The sequence below is a fragment of the Nycticebus coucang genome, chromosome 5 (genome assembly GCF_027406575.1).
Source record: "Nycticebus coucang isolate mNycCou1 chromosome 5, mNycCou1.pri, whole genome shotgun sequence".
NCBI classification, from domain to species: domain Eukaryota; kingdom Metazoa; phylum Chordata; class Mammalia; order Primates; family Lorisidae; genus Nycticebus; species Nycticebus coucang.
In genome coordinates, this window is record NC_069784.1 from 68,681,528 (window position 1) to 68,697,673 (window position 16,146).

Below are 16,146 nucleotides of genomic sequence, written 5' to 3' on the forward strand. Positions count from 1 at the left end.
GTTTATACCATTAATCTGTAGGCACTCGCTGAACTGGCCCCTCTGATTCTTTGGTATATATTAACTATCTGTACCGGATGTTGTGATGGACTGCTCATATTCCCACGGGCGAAAAAGATATTATTTGCCCAGCTGCTGAGATAGCTACTGGAAAACAGACGTCAGTTCTCTATCCCTTTTAGAATTTCCCTGAGAAATAACACCTTGCTTCTTCCTAGGGAAACCTGTGCCAGAGTCAGACAACATGGGGCTGTAAAAGTCTCACCTTAGGACAACCTGAGAGTTCATTGCAGGGAGAGGGCTCCCCATGGAGCTGACCAGGGATTCCAGTGAGATGGTATCACAGCCCACCTTCCTGTTGACTTTCTGCCATCCCTCCTCTTCTGGTGGTGTTGAGCTCATACACTCTCCCTAATCAAACTCCTGCCCACTAATCTCCACGGAGGTATTTGCTTCCTGGGCAGTCCAACTTGGGAAACCACCCCTATCCTCTTTCAAGAGGTTTCAGTTTCATACTAATTCCTTCTCAAGCTTTCCAGAGTACTAGAACAGTTATCAGTCACATTAAAAATTATAGCATATATAGACATATTACTCAGCTATTAATAATTTGCAGTGAACAGTGAAGCAAAGTGATGTACTTTGTATTATATTATTAGTTTCCTCGTTTAATTACAGAGGGAAGATGAACTCTCAGAAGTTTTATGTCCCAAATCTCTTGGCTGCCCAAGGGGACTACATGAGACCCCCAACGTTAGGTGACTCAACTTCGACACTCTTTTCATGTACATTTTATTTTTTAAAGTACTACAAACATGAAATGTGTTCGATAAACAGCAATTATTTTTGCTTTTACTATTATAATTGTTGACTATAACAATTATAATTCTTGTTATTTGCTATAATACTCAGGGTTTTTTTATTCATATAAATGTAACCTGGTCTTACATTATAACTCAGTTTTTACAATATGTGGAGTCAAAGAGTCTGACACCCTTTCAGGAGAAAATTCAAGTTCAAAGAGGTGAAGTACCTTGCCTAAATCACGTAAGTATATCACCTAATATCAAATAATATATCCTTTCTATTAAAGTCTCAATGCTTGCCCTCTTATATAATCATTTAATTTTTCTTGTGTGTGACCAGTTTTCCCACTGGCCTTAATCCCCTAACATCGTCTTTATATCCAGTAGGAGAAAGAACCGTGTTTTATAGTGGTGACACAGATAAACACGACATAGTTCCTGACTTCAAGAATAATCGTTCAGTCCCTTAAATCCCTTTGAGGAGAAACCACAAATTACAATTTTTTATTGTCTTTTCTACCAAAGTCAAAAATTGTCTAATTGCTTAAATATTCCCAGAGTGAATGAAGATATTATAGAAAGAGACAGCCATTTTCAAGTGATCCATTTTTATTAACTTTCATATTTCTGCAGACGATTTTTGTGCTACCACACCTTTCTATGGAGTGGTAATTACAATATTTTAATTAGGGTTGAAGGGTGGTCTTCTTGAGGCTGAAAGTATGACCTACTTGTCCTCCGTCTGGCAAAACCATTATCCAATCTGAAACTCTAGCCCGACTGGCATCTTTTCTGAAAGGACTTTCCTCTGCCCAGAGATAGAGGTATCATTCTTTCTCCAGGGTTTCCCATCTGGTTCCTAATGTTGTTGTACAGCCTGTATCACACTGTAGCCAGGTGTGCTGCTGTTAGATGTGTAACTAACACATACCTGGGGCAGTGTGGACTCTTCATGAAAAGAGGATCATTCTCTCTCTTCCTAACCTCAGCATCCCTCTGGGTGCTTAACACAAACTATGTACTTAATACAGGTGGCCAAGTTAATATTGAAAAGAAGAATTTAAATACCCCGTTCTTAAGAATACTTAATTAATTAGTAAGACTACTTTTGATCAACAGAGCCTTCTACAGTAAGGAAGAATTAGGATCATAGTGCCACAAATTAAATGTATGTTTTTCTCCTTACTCTAATATTATAAAAATATATGTAAAAATGTACATAAGCTTGATTTCTCTGCCTTCAGCCTTAATAGGTCAGTATAATTCCTAATACAAAAAGAAAAAAACAACAAATAAAGAATTATGTTTTGTTCTTTCTTTGAGACAGAGTCTCACTTTGTCACCCTTGGTAGAGTGCCATGGCATCACAGTTCACAGCAACCTCAAACTCTTGGTCTCAAGCAATTCTTTTGCCTCAGCCTACCAAGAAGCTGGTACTACAGATACCCGCCACAGTGCCTGGCTATTTTTAGAGATGGGATCTTGCTCTTGATCAGGCTGATCTGGAGCTGTGAGCTCAGGCAATCCACCCGCCTTGGCTTTCCAAGTGCTGGGATTACAGGCTGAGCCACCACATCCAGCCCTAAGAGTGTATGTTTCATCCAAGCTTGTGTATGTCCCTTTCCTGATAAGGAAATATAAACGTTACGTATATATGAATATTAACATATTATGCTGCTCTATACAAGTCTCATCTTAAAGCTAAAATTATGGTTTAATTAAGAACCTCAGTCTTAAGACAAGTAATGAATACACTACAGTCACATATTTTAATTTTTAATTTTTTTAGTTTTTGAGATGGGGTCTCACTCTGTCACCTAAGCTAGAGTTTAGAAGTATCATCATAATTCACTGCAACCTCAAATGCCTGGGCTCAAGTGATCCTCCTACCTCAGCTTCCCAAGTAGCAGGGACATAGGAGCCCACCACCATGCCCAACTAATTTTTCCACTGTTTGTAGAGACAGGGTCTCACCCTTGCTCAGGCTTGTCTCTTAACTCCTGGCCTCAAGTAATCCTTCTGCCTCAGCCTTCCAAAGTGCTAGGATTACCGGCCTGACTCACCACGCCTACCCAACAGTTGCATTTTTTAAAGGCCAAACAAAATTAATTGGCATATAATTAATTGGCAAAATTAAATGGCATATAATTGCCATTTCTGTGTCCCACTATTTTCACCCATGTTGCAACAGATAAAGAAATTGGTGTATTTTGTCTTTACACCTCCCACAGAAGCATTCATTTTGCTGTTCTATGCAACAGCAATTCTATGAAAATAAAGTGTTTTTAAACTTATTACCAGGATAATACAGGAAGGTAGATATTATTTTATCCCCACTTTTTCATATAAAAGTTCAGTAATCCACCCAAAAAGTTCATATTCAAAGTGAGAGATGAGGGGCTAGAACTTGGGTCCTTAACACAAATGTCCCTACTTCTACCACGAGCCAGGGGACAGGGGTATCAGTGTCCTTCCACTCACACGGACACCAGTATAGGGTCTGGAGCTCCAAGCACTAAACAAAAAAGGAACGACAAACTACACACACTGCCTTTCAATACCGGCTGGTTATTTTCCATCCTTACTCTCTATTCTTTCCCAGACATATGCTGGTTCTTTTAATAAATGTTTTTTAGACCAGGCATCAGTGTTGATGACGGGTGGGATAACTGACAAAAGATACCGATTTAAGTTCATTATCAACGTGACTGCAGCATAATCTAGGTTGGAAGTGATGCTGTTGGTTAGAGAATGCCAACTATTAATTCATGGGTTTTAGCATTTGAGATGTAGTCTAGACTAGACGATCATAAATTAATATTTTAATATATGTACAAACCTACTTAGATTTTAAATTTTATATTTATTATGTTTAATACATTTGTTCTATTTATTATTTTATAATTTATTTTTTATTTAGGTATAACAAATACCATTAAATTGACTCATTTTTAAGTGTACAATTCAGTATTTTTTAGACTCTTCAAAGGGTTGTACAATTATCACAATCCAATTTTGTGTATTCTTCCTTACCTGCCAAAAACCAAATAAAACCCAAAACAAAACAAAATCCTAAAACCACCAAACCTATTTTGTTTTTAAGCAAAGGTCAATTAATACCCCAAAGCCATTTCACTAACCACTGTGAGATACTTGTTCAAGAATTTACAGAAAATTGATGAGCTAGTTAGCCTGTGTACTATTAACTTGAGAAATCAAACATTTAAAGAATAAGAAAAGAAAATTTATGTTCCTATGTTTTACCTTCAGAAAGCTTCACTTAAATGGGAGATCTGATTTGAAATAGCCTTTTAAATAAACATCAGAATGAAACCTTTAGAATGAGAACTTATCTGTTCAAAATGGTAAGCATGAGACCATATGCATAGTTTTCATTCTGCAGATATAATTTAAACAGATAACATTTTGTTAAAATTGGCATAGAAATGAAGAACAGATTAGTCCGTGCCCAGGAATGTAGGATCATGCTGATTGCTTTTAGACAGCCAGCCTGTCCCGATGCTCACACAACTCGGTCCCACAGCACAGCTCCCATTTTATTATCGACACTGGCCTACCACTCAGCTGCATCGACTACATAACATCTACCTTCAGAAATAAGAATTTTTCAAAAGGTTGCTCCCAATGTCTGAAACTTGCTTTAGTAGTAAGTTTTTCTTTAGGTTTATAAAGTCACCAAGTTGTATTTTCAAAACATACTCACCAAAACAAAGAATGGCAGAGAAGAATATCTCAAGTGCCAGGAAGAAAATAAGTTAAAAAATGCTTTTAGGCTAAGCTACAAGTGATTAAGGTTGTGCCATTTCATTTGAAATTCTCATGAAATCTGCCAAGTATTTATTCCAAGATTATAGAAATTCATAATGTCACAAATCCACTGATGAATTAAAAATTCCCTCATGCAAGTTTAATGCAGATTTTTAATATATTAAAAAGATCATGTCTATGTAGTAAAAATCGGTTAATATTATGTGAGACAGTGCAGGTAACTCTTTCTTTATTCCCAGTTATCATGTAGATTACGCTCTTGAGCAGATACCATACAAGGTAAAAATGTGAAAAATATCCCCTACATCTTATTTTAACCAATATTTTCCCTCTCCTCCTTCTCTAGATATTTCCACGTTTTTTGTTTTTTTTCTTAGAGCAGTCATCAAAAGTTTTACAATTTATCCCAATTTATCCCCTTTTATTTCTACTGCCAGGTTGCTGGAGAAGTTAATGAGTATAGAAATGGTTTAACAGGTAGCAGGAAAAATAACACGGAAAAGTTAAAGGTGCAAACCATCAACAAGCTAAAACAACCCAGTTCAGTATAGAAAAGTTAAGTAACTATTCAAGAAAGACACCTCATGTCTACAGTCACATTATTCATTCAATGAAGTTAAAAACAAAACATACCTGCTTGGCCAGTAGTGATACTGACAGCTGCAAAAAGCCTCTGGGATCGGCTTAAGTCAGAAACTCCATTTACAGCTTCAACTTCAAAAGTATAATTAGCGTGGGCTAACAGGTCCATGACAGTGACATAGTTATCCTCTAAGCCAGTCTGCTGGGGCATATATCCAATGTTACTCCCACAGGGAACACACTCTCCCTGCTCCCAGCTGCACCGCTTACACAATATTCTGTAGGTCACATCGTTTCTCCCCCCATTGTCTGCAGGAGGACTCCATTCCAAACTGACTGTGGTTTGATTGATGTTGAAAATGAGGTTCTGTGGTGCAGATGGAGGCCCTTGGGAAACCAAAAATAAATCAACAAGTAAACAAAAACAGAAAAAAAAAAAAACTACAAACAAAAAGAACAAAAGGATCTATGTGGAGCATTAAGCAAGTGACTCAATTATCAAAGAGAATTAAACTGCTTTCTTTCATATAAAATTTCCATTACCTTTACTAGAGAAGCCTTATAAAAAGCCTCCTTGAATTCACTTGGCAGGAAGCTTTATTTATTTTCCTTTTAATATGTCAAAATGAATACAGAATAACAACTGTCTTTGTACTTTTACCACAGTATTTAGATAATTTTCTTCCAAGTAATTAAAAAAGAACAGTTAATGCACCTAAAAACACAGTTGTAATAGTTGTTTAAAAATAGCTTTTCTTTTAACCATATAACAGAGAATACATTTATTCACTTTTTATAAAGAATATACACTTTCTTTTTTTTAAAATTTCCAAGTAGTAGGGGCACACAATTAGTTTTTGTTACATGATCTCTTTTAATGCTTGAGTCATGGTTTTGAGAGTGTTCATCACCCAACAGTGTTCACTGCACCCATCAGGTAGCTTTTCACCTGTCTCTCGCCAGCTCCCCCTGCTTGATTTCTGCTGAGTTGTACTTCCCTCTATCCACAAGTGTGTCCATCAGTTAATTTCAGTTTAATAGTGACCACTTGGGGTGTTTGTTTTCCCATTCTTTAGATACTTCAGTTAGCATAAAGGCTTCCAGTTCCATAGATGCTGACAGGAACACAGACAGAAAGGAGCACAAATGCAGGGTGGGGCTGCGTTTATTCATTCTTATATACTCAGGGACAACTCAGAGTAATGTCTGAGATTGGCTTTGGATTTAGGTCTCAAATACTCATTAACTGCAGAACCCATATTTGAGGTTTGCTCTATTTAATACTGGAATTATAATTCAGAAGCCATTACTTTTTAATCATATTTCATAACCATATAATGTTCTAATAACTTTTCATTTTATTTGTGATTCCTGTGAGATACATGGAAAAAACATTAAATGCATCTTAATTTTGTAGACATAAAAATTACACTGAAGATGATACAAGAAAAAAATCTATTTCATATTATTAACATTATTGATTTATGGAAAAATTTAAAAATATTTAAAAAGAATTTTGTATTCACAAATTGAATACCTCTCTCGATGACGTCTCAATAGTACATATGAGTGGAAGAGATCTGAAAGTTGTTTTTAATTTCACATGATGAACTTACTTGTACACGCAACATATGGTGGGTCCGATGGAGCCCTGTAATACCCATCTTCACATTCACACCTGGAGGAGCCTTCTCTGTCTGAAAAACTATGAGTTGGACAACGAGAACACTGAAGATCTTGAGAGGAAGATTTGTAGAATCCCCGGCCACAGGCTAGGTATGCAAAAGAAAGTGGACACAGGAACAGGTGAGCAAAAAGACCTTTAAACCATCTGTGTAATATTTAGCAAAGAATAAAATATTAAATTTGATTTATGAAAAATAAGTTCTTTATGATAAACCTTGTTTTAATGTATTTCAATAACCCATCCAGGCATGGTGGCTTGCACCTATAATCCTAGCACTCTGGGAGTCTAAGCTAGGAGGATGCCTTGAGCTTAGGAGTTAAAGGCAAGCCTGAGTAAGAGTGAGATCCTCATCTGTCAAAAATAGAAAAATTAGCACCTGTGTCCCTACTGGTCAGTAGTCTAAGGTTACTGTGAACTAGGCTGATGCCATGGCATTCTAGCCTGGGGGACAGAGTGAGACTCTGTCTCAAAAATAAAAGGTGTATCAATACCCCAGGGTTATCTGATATTATATTATATTCTGTTATATTTAAAACAGAATGATACAGAAAACTTATACCTGCAGTTGGCAGCAATCCAAAGTCTAAAAATCAAATCTGAAACTGAGTAAAATTTATTTAAAGATAATCTTAGAATATTTAATTCATATATTTAATTCAAATTAAACTTTGATTTCAACATACCTAACTTGTTTGGTTGGACTGCATTAGCACAATTTAAGGTTATATTTTCTTAATCTAACATACATATAAATTAACCTTTTATATGTTTCTGTTGAAAATATTAATAGGATTTTAATTACCAGACTGGAAATAATAATAAGAATGTAAACATTTATAGCTGAAAATGACAGAATGGATTTCCCAAAACTTCAAGTAACTATAAGTTATAATTTCAGCCAATTTGTGTTGTAAGGCAGGCTGCTTTCCACTGAGTGAAATTCGTTGTCACTAAAAATAATGCAAGTTTATTAATAGGAGATGGATGCAACACCAGGAAGCAGGGGAAAGCCTCAATCATACCTTGATTACGACTTTGTTTCTCCTGGGCTGAGAGAGTTAAAGGTGCAATCACACAATGCAGCAAGTGCTCTCAGCAATGTGCTTTTGTACACGGAGCATTTCTGCCCCTTCCTAATGAGGCTGCTCTTACTCACTAAGATTTTGTTACTAAATCAGGTAACTGTGTGAGTTTTCATACCTCTGGACATTTTGTATACTTACATTTTTCTGCAGTTAAAATTTAGCAAAATAAATTTTCATTATTTCAATTTTTTTAATTGACAGTATTATAAACTGAATAGATTCAATGTACCCTTCATATTTATTAAATAAGTCTTTTTAAGTTTTAGTGACCTTCAAATTTAATAAAAAATGAATGAATCATATATATGTAAAATTAGTGATCATTTAACATAAATTTAGTTTTAACTTTTAATTTATTACTTATAAGTTTATTAATATTCCCTACTCTGGCATTCATTATTCAGAAAATTAATTACATTTCCACTTCTTAGGGGGTGGGTAGAAATCAGTAACAATCCTATAGTATCCTGAAAATGGTTGAGTAATTCTTTTCTTTTTTTCACATACTGAATATTTACTGCAAAATTGGATACATCTCAGGGTTCAAAATCATTTGGGGGACTTCCAGAAAATAAGGCTTTTATGTGAACAAGTTATATTTCATATAACTTAGAAACTTAATTTAAAGACATGTTATATTGAGATAGGCGGATTATTTATACAGAACAACCACCATTTCACTGTAAACCCACAGCCGCTACAGCCCTGGGTAGACCACCTCCTACGCTGCCTTTAGTTGGCCTCCCCATCAACGCAAGAGGAAAGCAGCCAAAAATACATTGCACAAAGAAGCATAATACATTTTCACATGTTCTCAGCAAATGTTACAAATCTAAGGCACAGAGAAGACAAAAACATGGATTACAAAATAATACAACAAAAATATAAACCTTAGAATGTTTCTAAAGATAACGACCTTGCCACACACAAAAAAGTGGTTAACTGATATGATAGAGGATTCAGCTTAGATGTCTCAGCTGAAATATTTAAAGAAAGATTTCTTCTTTCTTTACTGTAACTTGCTATGTGTATTATCTGTAATTCAACAAGCAGCTATGACATCCCATAAAACAGAGAAGGCAATGCTTTACTCCAACTTGCAGCCTGAAGTATTAGGGCCTAGAGAAGAGGGGAGAGAGACAGACAGACAAAAAGAAGAGGTGTGTGCTGACAAGTCTTTGATGACATGTATTTACTTCCTTTTTTACAGGGAAAGGAGGTTAGGAATCAGGGAAATGCGAAGTGAGATGGCAACATGACTTGGCCTCCACTAGGTAAGTATTCCCGAGGTGGCAGGCAGCAAGCTCATAGTGCCCACCAGTGCAATCCTCAGAATCCTTGTTCTCCCATCGCAAATAACAAAGCCTCCTATTCACAAATAAGAAGGTGCATTTCTTGCTTAACTTACGTGATTTCTAGAATACATAGGACGCCTAATGCAGAGAAATTTAAAACTCTTATCACTCAACTTTCAAATTACATTAAATTCTGTTACCCTTTTAACAGATGGGAAAACAGATTTGAAGCAAATGTAACCTGAGTTCTTCAAATAATTTCGTTTGTCTAGGATAAAACTGGATTTAGAACACAGGACTACTGACACAAAGCCATATGCTATTCCACCAGACTTTACTACTGAATGAGCCAAAGTTTGGCACTCATTCAATGGGTCTCAAGGGCCTTAGCAATGCTAAAATTTAATTTCAATGAACATCTATAATTTTTATTATACAGTTTTCCTAATTTAGGGCTATTAATACAATTTAGAAACATAGTAAGTAATACCCTACCACACCTTACGAAAAATACATTAAACAGGTATTCTCTATTCCACTATGAATTTTGGCACTGATGATGCCCACAAAATTATGGAGCACACGTACAGCTATCATTAAACAGACAGAGGCAATGCTGGAAAAAATGTGATCATAAAAGTCTTAACATTATTTTCTTTGAAGTAATATTCTGTCTCAGTTAGTATTAAAAATAATAAGGGGTAGCAAGCCAGTTTTCATTTAATCTCTAAGGAAACTATCAATTTAGAGTTATTAAAAATAAGTACAAAATCTTCAGAGGAATGGTATTAGGGCTAAAGCCCCAACCATGTGAAGACAAAAGCCGTATCTCTGAGGATAATAGTGAGCAACTGAGTAGTAAAAAGCTTGGGAAGGCAGTAACAGATGCTCTTAAAATTAGAAATTGTGATAAGATATCTACACGAAATAGCCAGAGTTAAATACCCAAGAGATAACCAGGAAAAGCCGCATATCTAAGAGGCAAACACATAAGGGAGAATTAAATGAGCTCTCCAACGACGCCCAAAAAGACTCCACAGAAATCCAGGCAATTTCTCCTCTCTATAAATGTAGCCAGTTTTCCAGAAAGTACTAGTAAAAGCCTTTAGAAGTAAATGCCTCCTGAAACCCTAAATATAAACTCCCTTTATACTAATTATGAAATGTACAAAGATAACTTCCTAGGAATAGTGCAACAGCAATTTTACAGACTCTCCTCCATGCTTTACTTCTTATTTTTTTAATAACATTTACGCTCAATGCAAATGTTAATGACATAGTACGTGTGCTGTGTGAGTTACAATAAGAAATACACCGTTTAACTTACTGCCTTTTGCTGCTGTTTTTGTTTTTTTAACTGAACACTGTTTTTAAAGCAATGTTTCACTCTACTGACAAAATTCTGGGGTGTATACACAATTTGTTTTAAATATCTACTTTTATAAAAATAATCTTTCACTTATTCTTCTAATAATGGTATTATTCATGTAATATCACGATAAATGCCTGAGATTGATTCTTTTGACTTCTTTCAGTCTTTAGGGCCTTGATGAATGAAGAAAATTCATTTTTTAAGAGCCATACATAGTAATCTTGTTGGATTTCATATGCTAAGCAAGCTTTTGCTTATTCTGTTCTTTAAACAAAAAAGTACCAAAGCAAAGGGAATCTAGGAAAACATGAAACGTCTGTATACTAGACAGAAACAATACTTCCTACTATAATACAACTACTAAATTATATTACAATATATCAAAAGATCTACATTATTTACTGCAATGAAATAAAAGTAATTTATTACATTTAATTTCAACTATTTCCAATAATAATATATTGTCCCTATATGACAAAATTGATTCAAATAATATTTGGGATTTAAATTCCTTAACAACACAAAAGGCAGTAGGATGTCCCATTTATAAATTAATCATTTAAGAATAGTAAAATTGCACTAAAATTCGGAGTACAAAGATTCTTAAATATACTAGAGAGCTGATACTAATACTAATAATACCTGTATTCTTTTTTTTTTTTTTTTTTTTTTTGCAGTTTTTGGCCAGGGCTGGGTTTGAACCCGCCACCTCCAGCATATGGGGCCGGCACCCTACCCCTTTGAGCCACAGGCACCACCCAGTATTCTAACTCTTAACTAAACTCTCCTAACAACCATGCATTCTGCAGTTATCTTTGATGGGTATCACGTTCAAGGAATGGGTCTACCATTGCTTGATGTAGTCAAACCATCAAGTTCCTGATATGACAACTCTGTGTTCCAAACCAATGATCCTAAAGGCCATCCAAAGTCAGATTTCCACTCCTCCTTAGGCTAAGCGGTTAGTGAAATGGAGTATCTCTTCTCCTGAGTGGGGGTGCAGGCATGAGCTCGCCCTGTGTTTTAGGTTGATGACCTATGGGGTAAGCTTGGAGAAAATCCTGATTACATTTTTGAAAAAACCCTGCTCATGATCATGTCCTAAAAAACCCACATACCTCTAGATTTCTTTTACTTTTTTATAGTCAAAAAGCTTTCCCAGTCCTTAATAGGCTTGGTTTTTTTGTTTGTTTGTTTGTTTTGTTTTTTTAATATTAAGTTCCAACTTTTATCTCTGACACATTAGATGCCACCCTGGATGTTAAGACACTGACAACCCACATCTTAGTCATCTTCCTCCTTGGATGCACATTAGGGAATATTTTAATGGACACTGCCTTCACTCTGAATTATTATCAGTGTTTGTACATATCTCTATTTTAAAAGTTTTCCAGGTGTTCAGAATCAACTTCTGAGAGGTTCCAGGTCTTTTCTCAGACCATTATAGTCTCTAAAGAATTCATGACATGCATGATAATAAAATATTTCCACTGTAAGGATTATAGGCAAAATGAGATACTAAGAAAACAAATTAGAATTTTAAACAAAATGAAAATGCAAAAAATTACAGTCCATTAATAAGCCAGTCAAAAAACTGGCAAGGTATTGGAAGTGATGTTTCTCTATGAAGGATACACAGATGTCCAATAAGCATATAAAAAGATGCTCAACATCTTTACCATTGGGGCAATGCAAATCAAAACCACAGTGAGATGTCCTTCCCATCCATTAGGATAGCTACAATCAAAAAGATAGTGACACATACTGGGGAGAATATGGAGGAGTGAGAACACCTCTTCATTGCTGATGGGAATGTAAAAAAGACTGACAGTTCTTTAAAAGGTTAAGCATCCTCATCTCATGACCCAGCAATTCCACTCCTCAGTATGTTCCCAAGAGAAATGACTATACATGCACTTATATATATATATATATACACACACACACATATATACATACATACATTTATATATATATATACACACACATACATATATACAAAAACCTTATACATTAATGATCATAGCAGAATTATTCACAATAGCCAAAAAGTGAAAACAACCCAAATGTCCATCAATTAATGAATGAATAAAAACATTATTCATTCAAAGAATATTGTTCGCCAATTAAAAGGAGTTAAATATTGATAAATGATATAACATGGATGCACCTTAACAACATTCTACACAAAACAATCCACCCGTAAAAGACTACATATTGTATGATTCCATGCAGATGAAATACCCAGAGTAGGCAAATCTATAGAGCAAAAGTGTTATCAGTGCTTCCCAGGAAATGGGGCAGTGAGGGGAAAGGGTAAGTGACTGCTAATGGGAACAGGGTTTATTTTAGGTGTGATTAAATATTCTAAAATTGATTGGTAGAGATAATTGTTAACTCTGTGAATATAATCAAAAAAATAAAATTCATTCATAATGCAACTTTGAATCTTACATATGCAGATATTATCTGTCTATATTAATTCACATTTCTAACATAAACTTTACATTCATCCATTTTTATAATGTTTCATTTAAGTATAAGAAATTGAATTACTAAAACACACTAGAGGCTCGATGCCTGTTGCTCAGTGGTTAGGGCGCTGACCACATACACTGGGGCTGGAGGGTTCAAACCAGCTAGGCCTGCTAAACAACTATGATAACCCCGACAGCAGCCCCCCGCATAATAGCCAGGCGTTGTGGCAGGTCCCTGTAGTCCCAGTCACTTGGGAGGCTGAGGCAAGAGAATCACTTGAGCCCAAGAGTTCGAGGTTGCTATCAGCTGTGATGCCACGGCACTGTACCCAGGGCAACATAGTGAGACTGTCTCAAAAAAAGAAAGAAAGAAAGAAAAAATCACTAGATTGTCAATATATTCTTTTTGTCCATTTGTTAACTTGGTGGGTACTTTTTGAGTTTCATAAATAATAGCTTGTCTTTTTTTTCTTAGTGGTGATTTTATCACTTAAAACAGTCTTATCAATACTAAGCTTATATTTAATGGAGATATTTGATACATTACATAAAAAGAATGTTTGAATAGATCTTAAACTTTATTATTATTATTTTTTATCCATGCTATTTTGCCAGACAAGGACTAGTTTCCTAACCCACCTCTCCCTTCTTCCCCATGAGGTATCTGAATACAACTAGACTCAGCTTCTTTGGCTCTGACTCCATATCTAAGCCTGTAATTTTAAGCACAATTGAACTTTTCCTGAAAGAAAAAGTATGTATATCTGCCTGTAAAATATAAGGCTACGCAGATGTTTCCAGCCACAATTATGCAGCTGCAAAGAGTTCATTAATTATAAACTGTAAGTGGATTGTAAAGTAATTAAAACTTTCTGGGATTTAACATTGTTGCAGGATCTATATACATAGTTAAGGATTCTAGTGACTGCTGCTATTTTATTTATTGCAGATGAAAAATTTACTTAATTCAAGCAAAGCCAGCATGTTTCCATAGGAGCCTTCAAATATTTTTATCATATTAATATCTATGCTTCTATAAAGCAAAAGGGACAGTACAGCATGTAGAAATAGTACTCCCAACTGCTCCAAGTGCTGACCTCATCCAGGATGGACAGATCCAGAATCTGTATTTTAATCCTATTGACAGTGCTTCAGTGGGAATAATTACAAAAGTCCGCCTGAAATACAAACCTCCTGTCACCGATATGCTATGATTTTTCACATTGAGAATGAACAGCAGCAGGGAAGATAAAAACAACATGATGTAATGACTTATGGTTTGTGATACACCATCCACGTCACCCTGTGGCTAACTCGCACTAGTTTAGAAAAGATACCACGCAGACTGTAAATTTTTGGTAACAGGTGCTGTTATTTTCAGGTACTTGAAAATAATGTGAGGGTTTTGTAAACCAAAAGAAAAGCTCGTTTGGGGGCATTATAAATGTCTGTGTATGGTTATTATTTAATTGAGTACTTAAATTTTTACTGTTATATAGTGGAAAAGACACATGAAGAAATTAAAAAGCTTTTTAAAGTTTTGTTTTTAATATTTAGAACGTAAAATAACATGAAACAAAGCACTATGTAAACATTTATATATTAAATTATCAGCTTAAAATACGTGAAGAATTTTGTTGAGGTCTAGAGGTAAAACATTTTTCATTTTACCAAAATACCAACCTAACTCTGATCTGTTTTCTTTTTTTTTTTTTTTTTTAGAGACAGAGTCTCACTCTATGGCCCTCGGTAGAGTGCCATGGCATCACACAGCTCACAGCAACCTCCAACTCCTGGGCTTAAGCGATTCTCCTGACTCAGCCTCCCGAGCAGCTGGGACTACAGGCGCCCGCCACAACGCCCAGCTATATTTTGGTTGCAGTTCAGCCGGGGCCGGGGTTTGAACCCGCCACCCTCGGTATATGGGGCCGGCACCCCACCAACTGAGCCACATGTGCCGCCCTCTGATCTGTTTTCTGTTAAAAATAAAAAAATTCAGTTTAGGGCATTCTAGATCTCTGTTGTCCTGTGACTTATTTTACTTAAAAATAGAAAAAAAAATAATTTAGACTATTCTAGATCTCTCTGTCTTAATACTTATTCTGTCCTATAAATACTTGGTAATTTGAAGAAGTGGTGTGACACAGTAAAAGAAGACTGTTTTTTAATTCAAAGTACTTGTACCACTCACTAGTATATAATTGGGGTAAAGTCCCTTCACCTTGAGCTTCAATTTCCTTGTTTCCTGGCTATTAACTCTAAAGTGTTGTATTCATATTGGCTATTTTTTTTTTATTTCTATCTGCAAAAGATTGTTTCTAGTTGTTAAGCGACCCTACAATTGTTCCAACTGAAACGTTATTTTTACAAACATGTATATTTCTACCATCAGCACCCTCTTTGCAAAGATGCTACATACAAGCTTACCCTGCACCTACTTACTCTTTTATGGTTCCTCAGTAGGAGCATGAGGCAGTTGTTAGCAGGCTCTGCAGAGTCTGCATGACAGCCCTGATGGTGCCTGCTGCTGCCTGTCAGAGATCCCTCTGCCTCACGCTTTACTTCTCTCAGTGTGCCATTGTTGCTGAACCCTGTCTGTGTTTCCAAAGATGTGCACATTTATTTCAGTTCATGCAGATAAGGATCCAGAAATAGAATTTTTAAATCATGTAAATTACTAAAAAAAAAAAAATCAACTCTCATAAAAGGAAAGATTCAAAATGAAATGCAAACCCTTGTGGGTCTCACTCAATACTGTTCTCATAGATCAACGGTTCTCAACTTGTGGGTTGCGACCCACAGGAACTGTATTAAAGGGCCGCGGCATTAGGAAGGTTGAGAACCACTGTCATAGATCCATTCTTCTGAGAATTCACCCTATAGACAAAAAATTGAACTATGAAATCTTGGGATTTAGTAATATGACTAGAAAAATCACCAAAAGTAATCTAAACTCTAATCGGAGACTGTGACAAAACAGTACGATTGCTCATGGCTGGGAAGAATGAACATTGTTAAAATGTCCATACTACCCAAAGCAATATACAATTTTA

General features: G+C 35.6%; 1 protein-coding gene across 5 annotated transcripts in view; it reads right to left on the reverse strand.

Moving 5' to 3' along the window:
- The window catches only part of EPHA7 (EPH receptor A7), a 189,906-nt gene that overhangs the window by 121,319 nt on the left and 52,441 nt on the right, over positions 1–16,146 (reverse strand). For all 5 annotated transcript variants that reach the window (XM_053592184.1, XM_053592183.1, XM_053592182.1 and 2 more), the window contains exons 4-5: positions 6,794–6,949; positions 5,229–5,564 (exon numbers count right to left, since the gene is read on the reverse strand). In XM_053592184.1, coding sequence (XP_053448159.1) covers positions 5,229–5,564; positions 6,794–6,949 — 492 coding nt within the window. The remainder of the gene's footprint in view (positions 1–5,228; positions 5,565–6,793; positions 6,950–16,146) is intronic.